Here is a 22,618-nt window from a genome sequence, read left to right as displayed (position 1 = left end):
TTTCTGTCTTCGAACAATCCACTTATCTATTTCATACACATCTATTTCAAAATGTCAATGTACAGCTGTTTAATAGTTAATTACTAGCAGATAGCATTATGATAACATTATAATGGCATGACAATCTACAAGTCATTTTTAATACCGCTAACAACTCAACCCATACAGGTACATCCAGGGCAACTTCTTCAGATAAGACTGGAGACAGTTTTCAAACAAAAAAATTATTCCCTCTGAAATGAATTGTGATTTGAATGTTCTGTAAACGAGAATAAAACCTACATTCTCCTAGCCCTCACACCTGTCAGACTTTTAAGACACAACTTAGTCTGCACTCAATTTAATGGGCATATGTCAGACTTAAGTGTCCGATTTATGACCCCTTTTCCATCAAAACTCAAAAAGTTGTACAAAAATGTACAACTTATGTTACGAATAAAACTAGCACATAAGACATTACTGTGTGTGAAATGTAATGGGTTCAAAGTCAAATGGATGTGTACAAATTTGATTGATATTTTAGACCGAGCACATAGTGAAGTGCAATTTCTTTTCTGTAATTTATCTTGTTTGAACATGCTGTGATCTTTTCAAACATCAGACTTTGATGTGATAAAAAAAAGTCAAACTTCTGTTTTTCATTTATTGTGTTTTACTGATTTACTGAAATGAACATGTTACATCTTTCTTGAAAGGATTTCAAAGGGTGTTTCCAAACAGCTTGTACACCAACTATCCAGATGAATCATCAGAAGCAACACAGTTCTCACAGTAAACAGAGGAAGGCCTTTGAGGATGTGACAAACTATCCCACAGTGCTGCTATTTAACATTTTCATGGTGCAAGATAAAATATAAACATGCCCTTTCCCATCAAACACATACATGTCAACATGAGGGATCATAAGAACACATATCAAGAGGGGAAAAATAAATTGTTAAGACTCCTTTCCTGACCCAGCCTTCATCTGTGTCCTCCCCCTCCTCCCTGACCAACCAACCAAGGGGTCTTTGGACTTGCTCCTCAACCCAAATACAAAGAGAGTCTAAAGTGCTTTTGGCAGTCTCTGCGTCTGGGCAGCAGTGGAGCATAAAGAGGAGCGCGTCGCTAAGGGGATTTATTACCTAGCACACTCTGGAGCGCCCACTCAAATATCTGCACGTATCCAAAGACGTCCTTGGAAGGATCAGCGCTGAGAACCAGGAGGACTGACAGACCAGGTAGGTTCTCTCTCCTCTTTCACAGGGGACCCACACAAGATACAGTGACGGTGAAGAAGCCATAAACCACATATGCTGTTCTATTGTGTCAGTATTGATATTCTGTTGTGTGACTGAGGCAAGGTCATAACATTGTGGACATTCCAGGATTCCATTATTGGGTCTTGGAAGCGCTGTAACGATGTTGCTGGGAACGTTCAGCAGCTTGAGGCCACTGGGTTTAGTGTGGTTATTAAAATACAGGTGAAACATTTGATTTGTTCTTCTGGGTTTGTCAACAGAAGCCAGGGATCCTAAACATTGTTTTTCTTTTTCTGATCCTAAACTTTTACATGTCCTGCTATTTCATCCACTCGGGTTTCAGAATACCATATTAAGTTTGCTCTGGACTTGCATGCGTGGCTTGCATTCAGTACGTATTTAACGGGTTTATGTTACATGGAAGCATAGCGGATTTGGTGGTGGTGGTGGTGGTGTGTATAATCATTTTGGTAAGCATGCGTGTTCTCAGTTTGAATTTCACCGTTTGGAATCTGTATAGCAGGACACTGTCCTGGGGTCAGAGTCGAGAGGTTGCAGGGTGAAAGCTAACTATAGATGAAGGTGTCAGATCAATATGCAGCCCAAGATTTAGGGGAGAACACAGCGGGTGTGGACTGCTTTCCCAGAAAACTAGTCCATTACCAGTACTTCAGGTTGTGTGGGCAGTGATATTTGCTATTGTTGTTTGGGTAAAATAGTTTCATTCTTTGTGTATGTATGTGTGTGCTGTGTGTGTTAAAAATAACATAGAAGACAACAAGAATGTAATGGTTTGAAGTTATGACTTAGAAGCAGTTCAGACATACTACACTGACATAAGTAAGGTCGAAGAAAAATAAATACCCACTGTGTAAATAATGAAGAAAACTGATGCCTTTTGCATTACAGTTCAAGAGGTAGGTAAAGCATGCTGGGGAGGTATCAACATGTTCACGCTGCCCATTCTTATTCTTATTTTGATATATATTTTATTTTATATTTAAATAGTTTTATTCTTAGATTGTTTAGTTCTTAGGAATAGTTAAACTTCTATACCTTTACTTAATTTAAGATTCGTATATGTTTAGTGTTTGCACCTCCCTGCCATAGTAAATTCCGTGTTTGTATAACATACATGGCGAATAAACCGAATTCTGATTCTGATTCTGATGTCAGTCTCTTAATTGAGAAGAATGGACAAATCCACGAGGCATTTCAACCAGAGGTCTTAGCGCTCGTTTGACACCAAAGCCCTTGTCACCATGGACGGCTTTGTGTGAGTTATACATCTGAAGTTGCAGCCAGTGTCCCACCCAGTTCTCAGCTGTGACCAGGATACGTGTGACAAATCTCAGTGACAGACATTTGAGAAACCACCAGATGCCATTTTAAGATTAGACAGCCATTGGCACATTCGTCCATAGTGGTAGATGGTTCAATCTCTCCAACCTGTCTTTGACTATTGTGAGTGTGTGTGTGGGCTGTTCGGCCCTGTGAGAGAACTCTCACAGTGAATTCAGCACACTGTCAAGCTGGCTGATTGATCATGGAGCTGATCTCCGCACCTCAAACGGATGGTCCTTCTCTGGGTTTCTGGGACACTGTAACTGGACCCTGGAGGTCTTTGTTAGCACTCACAAGATGAGCCTTCGCAAGCCTCTCACACTCAGGAAACTGTGGACGACACTTTAGAGAAACCCTATCCTCAAAGGGCTTTCATATCTTTTATATATATAACGAACATCACAATAAAACATAACATAATTACAAAAGCAGAACATTCATAACAGTATTAATAACGATACCTTCTGAGGGTGTGTACCATGGTAGTCCTGCCAGCATGCAGGTGTAAAGATTCAGTTGAGGTGCTGGTATGTTTGCTGCATGCTGCCAGAGTGGCACAACGTTGTGAAGCTTCACGCATGGCTTGCACGCCCCACCGCGACAGAGAACGGGTTCGTTTTCTGCAGCACTTATCAGAGAAACAGGTGAGGAACAGCCATTAGGACAGCACATGGCATACATACAGGCCTTCATCAACATTCAGCTTCCACACAACCCTAGGCTGCACACAGGGGCCCGGACACAGAAGCTGCTCTCTAAATTTAGTAATAATTATCTGCGAACTGTGAATGTAATGAGGTTATTAGTTGTTCCTTAATTCTAATGTAATGTGTGTGTGTAAGGGTGTGTGGAGGGACTATGTGAGACGGCTATCCAGACGGCTCCAGTTACAGGTTGTTTTGCTCTCCTGGTCATTCGTTTTCAAACCTCAGCAAGTGTGGTCCAGGTCCAGGCTCCTGCCCAGTCCTACTAGCTAGCTACTGAATATCTGGTGTGTCTTAAAGCGATACGACACAAACATGCACCAAGCCAACAGCACAACCAGACATAGGGACAAGCACCAACAACACAACCAGACACAGGGACAAGCACCAACAACACAACCAGACACAGGGACAAGCACCAACAACACAACCAGACACAGGGACAAGCACCAACAACACAACCAGACACAGGGACAAGCACCAACAACACAACCAGACACAGGGACAAGCGCCAACAACTCAACCAGACACAGGGACAAGCACCAACAACTCAACCAGACACAGGGACAAGAACCAACAACACAACCAGACACAGGGACAAGCGCCAACAGAACTCACCTCAAGTCTTTTCTTTTCCACCGTGTCTGAAGTTTCTGAAACTCAGTTTGTGAAGTAGTGGATAAGAATCAGCCCCGTCTCCGCCCTTAGCGTTCCTCCGACCAATCAGAAACTGCAGATCAGCCAGGAGGTCACATTTTACGACACAAAGAAAATATAAAACACATTAGCAGGAGGGCGTGACCTATCACAGCCAGGACTCATGCAGGAGCAGAGGCAGTATCTTATGACCCCTGGGAATCCTAACTTTACAATCAGAGTGTAGATTACCCTCACGTGAAAAATAAATCCAAATATACATTCAGATCATTACCCTCATGTGATACATCCAAATCAGTCCAAAGGGAAACCAAATTTACCTTTAGCTTGTTGCTGTTATGTGAAAAAATATCCTAATCCAAACGCACCTTGAGTTAATGTACCCTCAGTAACAGACAAAGCACTGGCTGAGAGGGAACTGTGTGATTATGGATGGTGTGTCTACACTCACCACCACTCAATAACACGCATCCCAGTCCGGAACAGACCTCAGCATGTATCTGACTAAATCAACACATTTCAGAACCCCCAGTAATGGGTACACATTCAGCTACTGGACACAAGGACACTAATTAGGCTGTGTGTGTACCAAGGCCAGACAGTTGGGTTGTAATTCACAGCATCATTAAGCTTAATTGCAGCTGAAGCACTGAGGTGAGAAGCTCCTGGCAGTGTGATGAAGCAATCTTCATTATAATTCTATATAATATGACAAAAATAAAGAAATGAAAGTTAAGGTGACTGTCTAGTGACATTTACCGTTTACATGTCCTTCAGTATATGAACCAGCATCTCTTAAGGAGTCTATAAGTTAATATATAAGCATATATAAGCAACATATGGTTGAGCAATATTAGATCAGGATAACAAAATAAAACAAGGTCAGTGAGTAATTCTTTAGTGTCCTTAAAGTTCAAAAATCGTTAAATAAACAAGTTATTCGCTCGGTAGCTTACTGATGTCTGTTTCTGCTGTTGCAGATCTGAATCTACAGAGCTTGAGACCCATCCAGGATGTGGAAGAAGTCGAAAGTCACCGATCAGACTGCCTCCGGGCAGGGGGGTAAGTCTTGTAGCAAACAGCGTGACGCATTTCTCCTCAGGTCACATTGCAGCCGCCTACGATAGAAGGAATCTCGAAACACCACTATCGATTGACACTGAATCGGAAATGCACGTACACGAGAACATTCAATCAACTTTGCAATGAGCAGTACGTCAACACAATGTTTTTGTGCAAAATAAACGGATCAACAGAAGAGGCCGAAGACTGAAGGACAGAAAGATCACATGCAGGCATTCAAGAGAATCACAAGTCTATAAACCGAGGACAATAAGACAGAAGAACACAAATCATCCAGGAACGTCAAGAACATAAAGAGTATCTGGAGATTTTAAACAGTGGACGAAAAGGAAAAAGGGTCTCTTTAGATAGGCTTCTGGTGAACATTTTAAAACAAAGAACACTAAACAATTGGTCCATCTACGCTGTGGAAACATGAAAACAACATCAAGATCAAGACTAAGTGCAAGACTCCAGTCTTTTGGTGTAAAACCGTCACAAATCATTGTATTTCTCCAAGTAATCCCATTGAAGTAATCTTCTGAAACCTCTTTGAATGTTGGCTCTACCCAGGTTGTGTGTTATCTCCCCTGTCTGTGTGTTAGATGTGTTTAGTCCACAATCCCCTCAAAGTTCCTAAGACCCTGTGGTACTTTTGTCAGGATTAACCTTCTCCTGTCCTGTTCCCTCTCCCACTGTCATGTTGCTTACATAGTAGGAGGTGCAGAGGGGGGGCTGACCGAAGAGAAAGGTACAGTACTTCAGAAGAAAGAGAAGCATCAGCAACTTAACTGTCATTGTTACTGTCCATGTCCTCATCGGTACGGCGGTTGAACTCAAGCATGCTTCCTGGTTTCCCTCCTCGCATGTCCTGCGTCTGTCTTCGGTCCTGTCAGGTCGTACAGTTGGATGGATCCACTTACGACGCCACAACGAATGCATAGGGTTGTGACGTTGGAAGTGCTTTTTTTTCCAAAACGAAGTACACCCGTTTCTGGAGGGCCCTGACTATAAAACTAGGAAGTGCTCATCGTTAAATATATTTGTGTTAATTGTTTGTTTTACTATTGTTTCGTTGAGTAAGTCCATTTCTTCCAGATGTTAAAGAGATGAAAGACCAGGCCCCTCTATGAGCAGGGTGTTACTGTTCAACGTACAACCTGACACCTTATGTCAGGGGTCACTAATTGGCGGACCGCGGTCCGGGTCCGGACCCAGGCGGTTCCCTATCCGGACCCGGACCTATAACCGATATATTATTATGGAATTAATTCATTTTGACGGAACGTTTCCATTTTAACCGGCACATCTTTTTGTTCCAACTAAATGTGGTTTCTATCTTACTTGTCCAATACAAAGGTCCAATCAGGAGCTTTAATAACTGTAATCACCATGACAACTCACTCACTGAAAGTTGGTTGCAACCTCTGTGGGTCAGGTTGTGTGTGTCATTCGCAACAACGCAGGCTAATCGATTTGCTAACAGTACCTGTTTCTTCCTTAGCGAAAAACATGGCGTGCTCTAAACCCGGCGAAAAGTTGATTCCAAAAATACCTAATTTTAGACAAGTATACATTTGTGCTGCTGGTGGGGCGCACAAAACCGATGTGTTTAATGAGACGGTTGCCCTTGTCAATATTGGTAGCTAATGTGAAACGTCACTATCATGGCCGTGGGAACTAGGAGTGCTGTAGCACTCCCCTGACAGCACGAGAATTTCCAATGATATGACTTGAAAATTCACCACCGCAGCACAGCCCCACAGTAGCGGACTGGCCATCGGGAGCACCGGGAGAAGAATAACAATGGAAAACCAGGCTAAGAAACGTAAGGGTGGGGCTGAAAAATTAAGAGACAAAAAGACATGTTCATTTTACATAAAGCTCAAAAAACTATTTTGTGCTCATATAAAGGCAAACATTTATATGAGCTCCCCCCCCCCAGCAGCACCCCCCTGATAAAATAGCCTATGTTCCCGCGGCTATGGTCACTATGACACAAAGCATGGGCACTTTGAACAAAATTACCCCCAGAACTCGGTAAGGGCCAGAAAAATAAACCATAATTGTTCCGGACCCTGGACTGAATGGAAATTTGGTTAGTGGACCTTTTGGGTTTCTAATTGAGAACCCCTGGTTATGTTCTCACGTGTTCAGTTGATCGACTAAGCAACAGAAACACAAGTTAGAAATACTGATTCCAGACTTCTGGTACTGCGTTATGTAAAATTGTAGGATTTCTAACGGTATGAGTCCTGAAGTGTTGAATCAGAATCGCATAAAACCGAGAGGTAAAATTAGTCTTAGATAGAATTTTTAAGTAAGAGTGATTGTTAAATTAAGTCATTCTGTATTTATGATTGTGTGGTTTCGTTCCAATCTGAAGATGAACAGGTAAAACTATGAGTTTTTCTGACTGCGTTCTAAGTGGTGCAGTATTTTAAACCAGAAGAATTTAACTAGTATTTTAGTAAAAATATTTTACCAATATCAGTTTAGAATAGTATAACTTCAAAACCAATAGAGAAATCAAATATCGTTAAAAATGATAATTCTGCATGAAAACTAAATGTTTTGCATTAAACATCACTGTACTCTGTACTGTCTAATTTTTTTTTTTTGTCAAAGCAGGCATCAAGAAGCGATCCAAAGTCCCCGGGGTGATGATCACCCAGTATGTGGAGGAGATCCCAGAAGGGAAGAGCCACCCTGACTTCACCCGCAAGCCCATCGCTCTCACCATCCAGGAAGGTGAGCGCGGCACCGCGACCACAGTCTAATCACCACCCCATCTCCACATCAATAAATCAACGAATAATCAAAGAAATTAAACAAATAAGCAGCGCAGTTCCTATACTGCACATCTTCCAGACAATCTACTTTTTGTTTAGTTTTTTGTTTGCTCTCTCTGCACGAGTGTCCTACCACAACTCAGAGAGGAGTTACAGTACTGTGCAAAGGTCTCAGGCACATATAAATACGGAAAAAATGCTGTAGAATATAACAAAAAGTTGAGAGTGTGAGTAAGGTGTTTGTCAGAGTGTGTGAGGTGTGTGACGAGGGCCAGTTGAGAGATGTCAGATTATTAATCCGTTGTGTCCACACCAACAACACCAACTAGCACAGAAGCCTGTGATACAGGGTGAACAGTAAACTGACATACAGTCAGTTACTCACACCCTCAACAACAAACAGACTAAAAGACTACATTTCTTAATAATGCACTTTTACACAAATACAGGAGACAAAAAAATATATATCTGAAACAAATTAATGGAAAACTCTTGAGTGCCTAAGACTTTTGCACAGTATTGTGTGAGTTTTAAGTTGCTTAAAATGACACAGCGTGGGCCCCCATTGGTGCGACAAGACATCCAGTTACACACCGGGGTAGCTCTCAGCTAGTTCAGGCAGGGCAATCGGGCAGCGCGCGTCAGTCATCGGGGACGTAAGGCGTCTTACTCCACCTTCCTTTCCTCCGCCCACTACCACACCCAGGTTAGCAGCGCATATCCATTGGGCCACGTCCGATAAGGCGTCTTTAAAAGACGCACGGATACGCACACCAGTATCCGTGCGTATCCGTGCGTCCGTGCACTGATCAGTGCTGCTGCCACCCTCCACCGTCCCCTTCTCCCCCATGCTGTCTGTATGTTGGGGGATTATATCTCTATTGCTCCCTGCCTCATATGTCAAGTATGGATGTGTTGCATCGAGGAAGCAGGGAGCGCTTCCCTTAGATCATCCACTCCGCCAAAGTTAAATCTACATGTCCATGTCATGTAACAATAAATGCTCAAATCTAATATGTGATTGTCTTGACTGAACTGCTGAGAACAGAGCTTATAGACAATGGAGGAAAAGGCAGACAGACAGGCTGGTTTAGGCAGACAGACAGGCTGGCTTAGGCAGACAGACAGGCTGGTTTAGGCAGACAGACAGGCTGGCTTAGGCAGACAGACAGGCTGGTTTAGGCAGACAGACAGGCTGGTTTAGGCAGACAGACAGGCTGGCTTAGGCAGACAGACAGGCTGGTTTAGGCAGACAGACAGGCTGGTTTAGGCAGACAGACAGGCTGGTTTAGGCAGACAGACAGGCTGGCTTCACGCCCTTGATTGATGCCTTTTCAAGTTCACAGCTCTGGCCCCTGAGCTGTACACGTGACAGATGGCCTGAAGTATGGGAAATGTAACCCTTCTAGGTGGCTCATATCACCTTCCACATGTGTCATGGATGTGAAGAACAGGCCTACATAATTTACGATTATGACGACCGACAACACCACGCCCATGTGCCTTCCAGGTCCTTATATAAACCAAGGAAAAAAATAACTTCCTGAAATGGGAAGAAACTAGTTCTTAGATTAGATTAAGTGTTCTTTTCACATGCGCGAGCTCCTGCGCTGCCAAACTAAAGCAGGCCAACTTTGATGCCGTCATTAAAGTCACAATATTGTCAAAAAGTATGCCACAGGATGGCTTTCTTTATGACAGTTTTGGAGCACAATGACATGCTGAGGAATATGTAAAGGTGAGACTATTCAATCATAAAGATGTATTATAAATAAAAACCACAAACAGTCTTGCCCTGGTTAAAATGTTGTACTATATATTATTAAAACTAACATGTCAAGTAATATAAAGAACGTCTTGTTCTCCATGCATTGAATCCAAGCACGATCTCTCCTCCCACCCCAGGTAAATTAGCTATCTTTAAAGCTATCGTGATTGGGGACCCTGAACCTGTGGTGACATGGAGCAGAGCTAAAGGAGAAATTACCGACAAGGAGAAGTTCCAGAACAAATATGACGATGTGTCCCATGAACACACACTGGAGGTAAAACAGATCACAGGAAGACACAAGGACGAGGGACCCTGATTGGACGGACTAGGGAGGAAGGTTTGAATCAATATGCACAGTTCAGTGCGGGACTAATGAATGTGTATTCTGCCACTTGTTGTGTGTGTAGATCCCTGATGTCACTTCAGACGAAGCAGATACTTATAAATGCTTTGCTACGAATGAATATGGAAAAGCTGTTTGTACCGTCGTCTTGAATATTATTGAAGGTGGGTTCAAATGAGTGATGCAGCACTTTTAATCCAAGCAAGATGAAGAAATGAATCAAATAGTTTTACATTGAAACTGATACATAGTTAACCTTTTTTTGCAGTTGGATTCAAAAAAACGAAGGAAATGAAAAAGTCAGAAGAAGGTATTGTGTTTGTCCAAAACAAGAACACGTTTTTCTTCTGCTAGGACATATAAATATGTTCTTAATGAATCTGTGTGGTAAAAAATACAAAAAGAGAAACCCATATTTCTTCAGCTTGATGTTACTTTCCACCAGGTTCTGTGGAGCCTGTACAGTTCAGGAAAAATTTGAAGAAACGGTAGGAACCACTAGTCATTCATAAGTGAATAACATAGAAGTCATTTATCTGACGCTGTGACACAAAGTACTCCACAGAAGGCTGCACCACAAAGTGCTGTACAGAGTTTTCCTCAGCCACAAAATGGAACATGTATTCCAGTGGTGCCATTACAATCACTGGCAAGGCGGGCACATTGTCATCAGGTGTGTTTGCAACCTGCAGGGAAGGAACTCGTGAGGAGAAACCGATGGAGACAGACGAGAAGGTCTGGGAGATTCTGCTCAGCGCAGACAAGAAGGACTACGAGAGCATCTGCATTGAGTACGGCATCACTGACTTCCGTGGCATGTTGAAGAGACTGAAGCAGATGAAAAAAGAAAGAGAGGAGGAGATAGCGCAGGTACATGATGCAGAATAACCTTTTTAGGGTATCTAATTTGCCTGGAAATGAGTGCGTGGAAAGTTCTGATGTAGTCAATTAAAAATGCATTCAGAACTCTTTGTATAGTTGTATAATGTAATTACAATGTTTGGTTTTCACAATACAAAACACCTGGATAAGTGACTAATGTACAGTCAAATCTAAATCTTTTTTTTGAAAAGTAATGCAGGTGTTTTATTGCATTTATGTATGTGTACTTAAATTTATTTTTCCCAAGTTTGTTGAAAAGATCGGTAAGCTGAAGCCCATTACAGTCTCAGCTGAAGATTCTGCATCCTTTGAGCTCGACATGGACCTGAAGGATCCAAGCAGCAGGATCTTTCTTTACAAGGTGAGGAGACACAAACTGACCCCGTCTAACCCGCCATGTAACCCTGATCCCAACCCCCTACTCACAAAACACTGATCATATGCTGTATTCATTATTATCTTTGTACAGGTTAATTTTGACAGCTAAATGTATCATCACCAAGCACAACAAAACGTATCTGATCGTGTTAATCTCTGTCCCCTTAGGACGGTGTCATGGTTCCTTACACCAAAGAACTGGATCTGGAGCAGAAACACAACTTGAAACAAGTTGGCAAGAAATACATCTTTACAATCAAGAATCTGGACCCAGCGGATGCAGGTCTTTACCAGGTGGACGTGGAGGGAGTCCCAGTCTTCTCTACTGACTTCAAAAGTGAGGACCATCGAGGGTTAGATCAAGTCAACAACACTGTATTGTGTGCATGTGTGTGTAGAGTAACGTTTAAGGAAGATGGTACTTTTAATTACAATGAGTTGACCTGAGTTGATGAGAGTTGAGCTAATAAATCTGTATTTTCCCACATTCTCATCCACTTTTCAGTTCCCCCTGTTGAGTTTGCTGTCAAAATACAGGAAGTCAAGGCAGAGGAGAGGCAGGACGCTCTCTTCCAGTGCGTTTTGACCGTACCGTTGAACGAGATTACGTGGATGGGGAAAAACTGCCCTCTGCAGAACGATGAGAAGTTTGAAATCACTGTTTCTGAGGACAAGCTGATTCACAAACTGCTGGTGAAGGATTGCTTGCCTTTGGACGCTGGTATCTATGCAGCTGTGGCAGGCATTAAGTCGTGCAATGCCTGGCTTATTGTTGAAGGTGAGTGAGGGGGAAAATAAGATGATGGAGCACTCTGGTCCTTTGAATGTGGCCTAAGTAAAATATTGATGTTTTATATTCAAAATACCTAAGCCTATAAGTGCGAAACTGATTCAATTTCACAATTCTCCTTCCACACCTCAGCCGACAAAAACCCTGAAACGAAAGGCAAAAAAAAGGAACGCAAAACGACGATGGCGGGAGCGAGTGACCTGGATCTGGAGAAGATCGCCCGGGAGCAGCAGGAAAAGTACAAGAAGGACATGGAGGCAGCCATGCTGGCGGCTAAGAAGGCCCAGGCCGACAGGGAGGCAGCTGAGGCAGCCGCCGACACGGAGGCAGAGGCAGCCAGAGCCGCTAAAGCTGCCGCTAAAGCTGCCGCTAAAGCTGCAGCCGGGGCTGGGGCCGGGGATGGGGCTGGGGCCGGGGCTGGGGCCGGTGACGCCTCCGCTGACGCGGCACCAAAAAAGAAGAAAACGACCAAGAAGGTGGTGAAGAAGATGGTTGCTCAAGCCGCAGATGGAGGTGCAGGTGCAGGTGGAGGTGGAGCAGCTGAGGGCGGAGCTGCAGGGCAAGCTGGAGCTGATGGGATGGTAGAAGTAGAGGTGGAGGTGGAGGTGGAGGAAACCGACGAGGAAGACGAAGCGGTCGTGGTGAAAAAGAAGCGCGTGAGGGACGGTCCTCTCATCCCGGACACCGTCGTAGGTAAGAAATGTGTTTAGTAAAGAAGTTGTTTACATGATAATTTATCTAGTAGGAGTTAAAATATTTCACTTTTAAATCCTTTTTTCATTTTTGGCAATCTAAGTTAACATCCGTACACACAACCTAAAATGGTGGGAAACTAGTTTAATGAGTAGACTAATTAGTACCCAAACTGTTGATTTTTCAATTCACACAAGACTTGGAACAAAACAGAAAATACAGTACTTTTATCTGCAATATTCATTACTCATCTGGGTCAGTGAATACCGCATTTAAGCTACCATCCAACACATATGTTACTGTTGGTTCACTGATGTTGTTCCTAGTGTTGTGATATAATGTAATCTAGTAATTACACTTAATACTAGCTGATTAAGTCCTTAATGTGTGTCCATAATACCGTTCTGCGTACAGTATCTTGGTGTACAGCCGCCAAAACGGTCATTTCTGTTTTCTTGCTTTTAACAGTCTGCAACTGTGGTCAGTGTTGTTTCCTGCATCATTGCAAATGTCTTTTTTTGTTCCCTTAAAACTCAAACATCCAAACACATGCTCCTCTGTAGCCCAACCTGGAGTTGAGGAATCTTCCCCAGTAGCTCACCACTTGTGTGTCGGTTATTTAGTCAGACGCCCCTCTGAGGCGTGATAAGATCCAATGCTACGGGTCATGTTCAGCAATTCCAGATTGGGCGTTGCACTAAGACAAATAAGTCCATAAAATTCCTTCATATACATAAATCACAGCCTTTGACACCCTTTGGAAACTCTAAAAACTCACATTTATCTGTGCCCTCATTCAAGTGAGTGAGAATACAGAAGGTGAAAACGACTGTTTTTTATGTGATATCAACATGATATGAATATCACCAATAGGAGAATCTAATTATGATGACGAAACATCCGAGGGTGTAAATGAGAAAAAGGGGAAATCTTCACGTCGTAAAAAGGAGGGTCCCCTGCTAAAGGAAGAGACAGTTGGTAAGAGATCGCAAATGTTTCCTTGGATGAACGTGCATGGTGAAAAAAAGAGAGAAAAAAGGTTTGTTAACTTTCAAAGTCATTTGACAAGAAATGACTTTGGGCAAAAACCCAAAAGATACTGATCAAAGTAATATTTTGTGCACTTTTTGGACGCAGTGTCCTCCTTATTCAGACTAACTAAAACTGCACTTTAGAAAATGTACATGATGTCATCCCAGCCCCTTAAACATCAAGTTAACTACTTCCGTTGAATTCATACATGTAGTATGCAGGCCTACATATAGTTTGTTGTTTGTGATTAGATTAACTGTCAATTCGACTAAAATAATTGTAGAAATTGACATATTAATATACCATAACAAAATAATGTGTGCATAGTTATAGCCATTTGAGAAAATCTAAACGTAATGTACAGTGCGTAGCATGTACATAACATGACGACCACTCTTTGAAATACAAATATGGTTTTGTATTTTTTTTGTATGGAGCGTGTGTGCGTGCTTTCATGTGTGTCAACAGACTTCACGTGATCTTGCCTTGTTTTCACACGCGTGTGTGCTTTCATGTGTGTCAACAGACTTCACGTGATCTTGCCTTGTTTTCACACGCGTGTGTGCTTTAATGTGTGTCAACAGACTTCACGTGATCTTGCCTTGTTTTCACACGTGTGAATGTTTGTTGAAAGAGGGGAGTTGCCACAACCATGGTTATAGGTATTTGCTAGCAAACTCATTCAAGTATGTGAAAGCTTTGTGCTGGAAGAACTTTGATGAAGAAGGTGGTGGTAATTAGTGTTTACTTTACTTTCACAGACTCCAGCTCACCACGTATTGTTTAGTTTTTAATTACACGTCAGCTATCAACTGTAAATCTTCACAATACTTGAATTGGTTACAGCTTGACAATCCCTTGACCGCCCCTTTTGTGTTCAAACTGTTGTTTGTGAAATCCTTGATTTCTCTTGTTCCTGTTGCCATCGCAGGTGTTGGTACTGTCACCAACATTGTCTAGTGTTTCAAAGACTGTCCTTTGCAAGGCTTATCCAACATTCATCAATAAGGTTTTGATGTTTGATAACCGATGGTTCTTATGAAAACCATCACTAGGAAAAACAAATACAGAAGAAAACCCCACAAATTCAAGCGCGTGTATCAGAAAAAGGGAACAGGGTGTTGGTTTGGCTGGACCAGCAGGCAGCGTTATGTCAGCAGAGCCCGCAGCTGAGGCAGCGGGAGCTGGCCAGCGTTCAGGCCGAACAAGGCAAGGCCCTTTGCTCCCGGACAAGCTTGTTGGTAAGATAATGGATACTGCATCGACTGCTGCATGAGATGCACGACCACGGAGAAAAGTCATTTGATGAAAGAAATGGCTTTTTCCAGTGGTTTGGGGGGGGAGAGAGAGTGGGGGGGAAGGGCTTGTGATCATGTGATCACTTTACAGAATGTTTAATTTAAGCCCAAAGTAGCTCACCTTTTTGTTAATCTTTTAGGTATCTTGACTAGGTAGGTACGTTATCTTAACTGTATACTAACTAACAAGAGCCATATCTTTTAATGACATTAATCATAATGGTAGAGCCCAAAAGTTAGATATTCACTTTTAAAGGGTGAAAGATTAAGTTAATATTAGGTATTTAAACTTTGGATACAACTTCGTAGGAAGCTCCGGAACATGTACAGTACTGTGCAAAAGTCTTAGGCACCTAAGAATTACAATAATAAATGTTTTTCTCTATTTGTGCTGCAGTATGAAAGTGCAATATTGATAATTTTTTTGTTTAGGCCTTTAATTTCATTATGTCTTAAATAATATTTGCTTAATTTTTTAGTATATATATTTTTTGTGCCCAAGACTTTTGCACAGTACTGTATGTCCTGTAAGTCACTGTACAGCTCCAGCATGTTGAGGATCAAATGACAGGTAGAAGTGTCTTTGTTGCCGCCTTGTTGTTTGTTAAACTTGTGTTTGTGTGCATTTGTGCTCTTGTTTGTCTTGTCAACCCGCTTACCTGTAAAAGTCAAAATCATGCCCAAATATCAGCAAACAAGTTCTGAAATCTATCGTATTCAATGTAAGGACCAACTGCCAGTGCTTGTGGAACTATTTGGAAGACACACGAAGAGGCAAAACGTCATGCTTTGTCAAAAATAAATTAAAGTAAAAATTAAATAAATAAAAGCAGAATCATTGTGACATCTTGACGCAATTTGAAGGAAAGACCAAGTCAGAGTCTTACAAGTCACATCCCCCCAGTCCACAGGAACGAGGAAATCAAGTCAAGTTTTTCGAGTCCTCAAGTTACTTTGACACAAAATCTATATGTTCTCTGAACAAATTAAGTCAAAGTTAAGCCTTTTGGAGCTGCTACTTTAGTCAAATCAGATGTGTTGTTTTTTTTGCCCAGGCAAGTCATTTTACAGACCACATCTCTGAGGAAGACATTAGGCTGTGATGAAAAGTGACCATTTCACTCTGTTGTCAGATTCAACACCTGGCAAACCTTTGGACTCACACACAACCTTTCAACATCAATTTCCTTACAGAATCTTGAGAAACACTGGAGAATGACAGTTTGGTGGTGAAAATTGTAAAAATAAAATAATAAATAAAGAAGTCACATTCTTCAAAGAAGTGAAGGTTATAAATAACTAACCGAGCATCAAAGTTTGCAGGATAGAAATAGAAACATTTGGACTGGTAAACATTGAAGATGTAACCTACTGGTCATTGGAAATGTGGGATGTGTCACATTTGCCGACTTTTAGACCACCTGGTGGCATCATCAGGACTTTCAGTTACTGAAGATGTGTTCTGTACGGCTATTCTTGTCATCCAAGGACATTGTCCAAGTGACAGAAACGGTTACCACCAGAAAGGCTTATGGACAACAAAAAAACTGAAGTACTATTTATCGCCAAACCAAAACATGGACTGACAAAGAGGAAAGTTATTTGTCTGCACCGAAGTCTTCTACACATTTTTTTTTGCATCAGCCTATTACTCACACAATGCGTTTCTAACACTCTTTACATTTGATGTATTAAAAAAAAAAATACATGCGATCAACCAAATGTCTGAGTGGCCAAATCGAAGGTAAGTTAGCGTTAAAATTTCCAAGCATGCATCGTATGCCTCGCATACATGCATGCATGACTGGGTGGAAAAGAAAAACAGGAATGTTTATTTTCAACTCAAGTCTTCAGCAAATATTTGAATACCTTAAATACTGCGTTCATCACTGTGTGCTGCGTGACGCCCGAACGAAGAGGACCTGATAACGTGCGTCTTGTGAACCTCCTAGACCCTGGAGTCCACTTCCACAGTGGGCTGGCGGACTGCAGCGCCAACGTGGGCGAGGCAGCAGAGCTGGTGTGCAAGCTGAGCAGTGAGGACTGCGAGGGGGTCTGGTACAAGGACGGGGAGGAGGTGAGGATGATATCCACCTCACTGGGTAACACTGGCAGATTCCATCGGTATACGATACATACTCGATAAACTATGAACAAACAGTATATCAAATCAGAGGTACTTTCAGCTAATCCTATCCTTAAATAGTTGTTAAATAGCAGCAGAGTTGTCGTAGAAAATGTATTGCTTCTTGACGGTATGAGCATCTATAAAAGGTCTACAGGTAACTCAAAATAGAGAGTTACTTACGACATGTTTACTTCTACCAACATTCCAGTTCTGTTTACACTGTCTTGATGCATGTTGTTTCTGTTGTAGATCAAATCGTCGGATGGCATTACCATTTCCAAAGATGGAACCTACCATAAGCTGAAAATTCATAAAGTGACAGAGGAATATGCAGGGACATACCGTTTTGAGGCAGACGGAAGGAAGACTGAATCAACGATTGTTGTTGAAGGTCACAACCTCTGTTTAAATTTGCATACAATCCACATGTATTATATAAAACCAATTTAACTGGACGTATCAAAACTTTACTGTAATTTTTTATTTCAGTGTAATGTTACCAATTTCTCACTTTCCACTGCTATGGTTTCAGTTGTCTCATAGTAACGTAGTTAAGTTCTGTTTCTCTTCATAGACCCACCTAGATTTGACTCGGAGGGACTGAAGGAATTTGTAGTTCCAATCACTGTGAAAAAGGGTCACAAAGCTACCTTTAAGATGCCTTATGGTGGCCGCGAACCAATAAAGATCCAGTGGTACCTGGAAGGCGAGGAGCTTTCGGATGACTCGAACATTAAGATCGAGCACACCGAAGGCCAGAGCCGTCTGCTCCTCAACAAGCTGCAGCGCAAAGACAGCGGAGAAGTCAAGATCAAAATCAAGAATGAATTTGGCTCCACAGAAGTTGTGACCCAGCTCATTGTACTTGGTGAGTTTTATTCACAGGAAAATTTACTTTATTCGCAGGGAAAAGAGAAGCCCTATTCTTTTATGTTGGTTTAATTGTAGTGATCCGTTTCCAATGTTCACTGTCAGCTTAAGACTTGGACTTTTGCACAGTACTCTATACAGTATATAGTGATCAAAATGTATTTCCTTCTCTTTTCAAGACAAACCCACGCCTCCCATGGGTCCTCTGGAGATCATCGAGGCGTCTCAGAACTGCATCGACATCAAGTGGAGAGGACCGAAGGACTCTGGTGGCTGTAAGATTGACAACTACATCATGGAGCGCCAACAAGTCGGACGCAACACCTGGAAGAAGCTGGGGCCGATAGGCGCAGAGGCCCACTACAAGGACAGTGACGTGGACCACGGCCGGAGGTACTGCTATCGTATCCGAGTTGAAACCGAGATTGGCACCAGCGAGTTAATGGAGACAGAGGACGTTCAGGCAGGTACGAAAGGTAAAACGCAAAGACTTGAGGGATTCAGGTTGGTTTAGGTGCCATTCTCGTAGAGAGGCCCCTCTGTAACGCTGCTTTAAGGGGAAAAGGGAAATAGAAGTTAAATTTTTTTTTTTTTAACTATCAACCCTCTGTGTTGTCAGCCTACCCCGGACCCCCTTCTGTTCCCAAAGTGGTCAGCGCCTTCAAAGACTGCATCAACCTGGCCTGGTCTCCTCCCTCCAACACTGGAGGCACCAACATCCTGGGTTACAACATGGAGAAACGCAAGAAGGGCAGCAATCTGTGGGGCCCTGTTAACCTACCAGACGAGCCTATCAAAGGTTATTAACAATATCAATACTCCTGTATCTACTCTCGAACTCTATATACTTGCATACACACTAGTGGGACTGTTATATATATATTTTTTACAATTGTTGGAAGTTGGTCCTTTCTCCCTGTCTGTTTACAGGGAAGACCTTTGGTGTGAAAGACGTGATTGAGGGCATGGAGTACGAGTTCCGTGTGTCAGCCATTAACAACTCAGGAGCGGGTGAATTCAGCACCCCATCAGAGTTTGTTTTCGCCAGGGACCCCAAAAGTAGGTTGCAGTCATTGCTATACCAATTCTTTTTTTTTTACAGTTTTATCATCTTACTGTTATCAAATCAACTGACTTCGTACAACTCTCTGTACGGAATGTCTTCAAAACAAAGACGCCAACTACGAATGCCTGTGATATGCATCGTTACAGAGCCCCCCGGTAAAGTGATCGACCTGAAGGTGACAGACTCCACCTACACCACCTTGTGTCTGTCCTGGACGAAGCCCAAGGACATCGAAAAGGTGGAGGACGAGGCCAAGGGCTACTTTGTGGAGATCAGACCAGCAGAGAACCCTGAATGGGATCGCTGTAACTCCAATGCCATCACCATGACGTCCTTCACGGTGAAGGGCCTGAAGTCCATGGCCATGTACTGGGTGAGGGTGATCGCCACCAACGATGGAGGGGAGGGACAACCCCAGGAACTGGACAACTACATCCTGGCAATGCCTCCTCCTGGTGAGTCATCCAGCCCTGTTGTGTCTCATCTGATCACTCTGAGAGAAGGAAACATGAATACTGTGTGTTGAGTCTCTGTCCCAAAATCTCGTTTTGCATTTTACAAATCCAGTCAGGCCAAGGTTTACTGACGCCAAAATCAAGAGCTTCATGGTGGTGAGAGCTGGGAATTCAGCTCGTCTCAACATCAACTTTGAGGTAAGGTTTGACCGCTTCGTGCTTCGAGCCAGTCTGTCAGAGCGGCGTAGGTGTTAAAACACATGGAAATAAGAATTCCTTATTTTCCCGTTCATTTACCACACATGCAGAAATAAATGTCTTCAAACTTGACTGCGGGTGCCGTTTTCATAACGCAGATTCTTCAGGGATTAGTATAGCTCAGTGGTTAGAGCGTTTGACTGCAGATAAAGAGGTTGCAGGTTCAAACACCTTTGGATAACTTTAGATAAAAATGTTAGCTAAATAGATAAATGAACTATTCTCCACAGGCTTCTCCTTGGCCTGAGGTCACCTGGCTGAAGGACAGTGGTCCAGTCTCCAAGCGGGTGACTATCAGCAACGCTGAGGGTGCTTCTCAGCTGCTGATCCCCTCCGCTGAGCGCTGCGACACAGGAATCTACACCATCATAGTCAAGAACATCGTCGGCCAAGAGACCTTCAGCATTGAGATCAGAGTCACAGGTAGGATCAACGGAATTTTAGGAGCTGTAGTTCGTGCATGCACGTTTCTGGAAGTTGCTTTGAATTTTTTTATTAAAAAAAATATTATTATTTTTTATAGCTGGTCATTCAGTAAACTAAGTAACAATTATTCTGGTCATTCAGTAAACGAAGTAACAATTATTCAAACATCCGTTCGTCCACAGTAATATCTGACAGTTGGTTTGAACATGTTTGTGACGGTTTGCAGATGAGCCGAAGCCTCCAGGCCCAGTGGAGGTTGAGGAGAACGTCCCTGGAACCGTGACCGTGTCCTGGACTCCCTCCCCAGACGAGAAGAGAGACGACAGACTGCACTACTTGGTGTCCAAGAGAGACTCCAACAAGAGGCAGTGGAACACGGTGGCAGACCGCATCTTCAACAACAAGTTCACTGCCTGCAACATCATGCCTGGCAGAGACTACCAGTTCCGTGTTTACGCCAAGAACGACATGGGCTCCTCCAAACCCTCAGAGTCACCTAAGTGGTCAATCACGGGCAAAAAAGGTTTGTTGAGGGCATTCTAGTGGATTAAAGTACATATCTCTTTTATTCTTCAATTCCTGTAAAACTGAATATCTCCTCACCTGTAACGCTCATGTTTGTAGTGATTATACTGTGTATATAGAGTACCAGTCAAAAGTTTGGACACATTATATATAGTTAAACGTCACATTAAAGTACTCACTCATTGATTTAAACCTGCTTTTTAATTTATTGTTTTCAGAAAAGTTTTTGCTGAACATGCCAGAGTCCAAGACTTGCAATCTGGAGCGACCTCCAAAGTTTCTTGTCCCGCTTAAAAAGCACACGGCTCCTGAAGGTTACGAGTGCTACATGAGCTGTGCAGTGAGAGGGGACCCCACACCCCACGTCACATGGTACAGGAACAACATCAGCCTCAACACCAACACCAACTACTACATCTCCAACACCTGTGGGGTTTGTTCCATGCTCATCCTGAGGGTCGGACCCAAGGACACCGGAGAGTACAAGATCATCGCTGAGAACCCTCTGGGAAGGGCAGAGTGCGCCACTAAACTCACAGTCAGAGGTACATGTTAAAACTGAAATCAAACTGCAACGTTTAGATCGGCTAGTGCTAAGGAATTAACAAGAGTCACTGATATTTTGTATATTTTCTTTCTGTTCTTGTTTTTCAGACTAAATCAACAACAGGGACGGGCGCAGCCTTTTAGAGTTCTATTAGCATCAGCAGCTTTGAAGAATTCCTTTTTTCCTGTCTTGTTTGTTTTGGCTGATAGCAGGGTTCGCATTTTAAGTGCTGTATCAACATAGGAAAGCTGCAATGTTGGCATTTTGAATTATGCATGTTCACTGCTTCTTGTTTTTAGTGGCCCTTAAGAAATTTGAAAAACAATTACATTTAAACTGAGCTGGGTGGTCAGATGGGGATAAATGCTCACAGGATAAATTGGCAGATGTGTGGTAGTGATTCACTAACTGCAAAGATACTATATCATTAAATGATAAGATTGACAAATGATAGAATGGGTTTTGTATTGAGTTTATTCTTCTTTTAAGAATTTAGTTTTGTTGTATAGGGTTTTATTATTGGTTGTTTTGATTTATTTAGCTTTTGTTCTTCTTAAATTTTGAATTTACAATGTTGCAACATCAGCTATGAACTAAAACAAAAAAAATTGAAGAAAAAAACCAATGTGAATTCGCTGTAATGTAGATATTTATATGATGGTGACTATGAGGGAGCTTGTTGTAAATAAATATCTCAAGCTCATATTTGAATACCCAAGCCAGTTCATAAACATACATTAAGCACAAATGAACAATCTTGAGTTGAACTACACTCAACATTTGGAGTGAAATGGTGGTATTATATGACCTAAACAATTGCTTTGATGTATATTTAATAGGTAATATGTACTGTAATTACATTTCATCAAGGTCATTTACGTTCAAAATTTGACTCCTCGTACAACTTGTGAACTATTTTGTGACATAAACCTTTATGTGAGCTGTATTCAAATGATTTATGTCCTCTCTCCTTGTGTTACCTCTCAGGACATATTTCTTCGGGCTGGACGTAAGTCCAAGATTAGAGCCACTTAAGAGCAGAAGGAGCTTCACAGGGTCACAAAAATTAAAGTTTTCAGTTTCACTAAACAAAATAATACTTTGTAATGACGCAAAACACACAATTTGAGTCACAATAACCCTATCAACCTGTGGACTGCATATATTTTTCTGCATTCAAATGTTTTCCAGTTTGACAGATAACAATGTAGCAAATCATTACTCATTTAAAACCATAATCAAAGAAGAACGTAAAATGCAGAAATCTATTTAAAAAATTACATCACAAGAAGTCCTACATGCATACATAATACACAAAGTTGAATCTTACCAGCCAGATGTAGAAAAGAACAACTG

General features: G+C 42.2%; 1 protein-coding gene and 1 long non-coding RNA gene across 2 annotated transcripts; one reads left to right on the top strand and one right to left on the bottom strand.

Moving 5' to 3' along the window:
• The first annotated feature begins 1,110 nt into the window (after positions 1-1,110).
• On the top strand, positions 1,111-22,217 carry LOC136932693 (immunoglobulin-like and fibronectin type III domain-containing protein 1). Its single transcript, XM_067227946.1, has 26 exons — positions 1,111-1,220; positions 4,927-5,008; positions 5,724-5,759; positions 7,640-7,759; positions 9,706-9,845; positions 9,979-10,078; positions 10,183-10,224; positions 10,360-10,402; positions 10,607-10,784; positions 11,044-11,157; positions 11,343-11,511; positions 11,680-11,952; positions 12,097-12,221; positions 12,588-12,657; positions 16,907-17,064; positions 17,365-17,506; positions 17,690-17,983; positions 18,165-18,461; positions 18,605-18,784; positions 18,916-19,044; positions 19,198-19,506; positions 19,619-19,704; positions 19,995-20,187; positions 20,417-20,713; positions 20,934-21,260; positions 21,370-22,217. The coding sequence occupies exons 2-26, from the start codon at positions 4,960-4,962 to the stop codon at positions 21,372-21,374; spliced, it is 3,876 nt and encodes a 1,291-aa protein (XP_067084047.1). The 5' UTR covers positions 1,111-1,220; positions 4,927-4,959; the 3' UTR covers positions 21,375-22,217.
• On the bottom strand, positions 3,019-4,981 carry LOC136932779 (uncharacterized). The gene is made up of 3 exons (XR_010874768.1): positions 4,903-4,981; positions 3,908-4,019; positions 3,019-3,213 (listed from the first exon to the last, which is right to left on the bottom strand). It is a non-coding gene; the product is annotated as an uncharacterized lncRNA (long non-coding RNA).
• Positions 22,218-22,618: the final 401 nt, after the last annotated feature.

This window comes from Osmerus mordax, chromosome 1, assembly GCF_038355195.1.
Source record: "Osmerus mordax isolate fOsmMor3 chromosome 1, fOsmMor3.pri, whole genome shotgun sequence".
Classification (NCBI taxonomy): Eukaryota; Metazoa; Chordata; class Actinopteri; order Osmeriformes; family Osmeridae; genus Osmerus; species Osmerus mordax.
The sequence above is the reverse complement of the archived record's forward strand: the minus strand, read 5'-3'. Positions and strand labels throughout refer to the sequence as shown.

Bases quoted from the DNA above. Each gene is read 5' to 3' on its own strand.
- LOC136932693 (XM_067227946.1), top strand. From the start codon at position 4,960: ATGTGGAAGAAGTCGAAAGTCACCGATCAGACTGCCTCCGGGCAGGGG. The intron at 5,760-7,639 runs GTACAGTACTTC...TTGTCAAAGCAG, and splicing joins GGGGCTGACCGAAGAGAAAG to GCATCAAGAAGCGATCCAAA. The intron at 10,079-10,182 runs GTGGGTTCAAAT...CTTTTTTTGCAG, and splicing joins CGTCTTGAATATTATTGAAG to TTGGATTCAAAAAAACGAAG.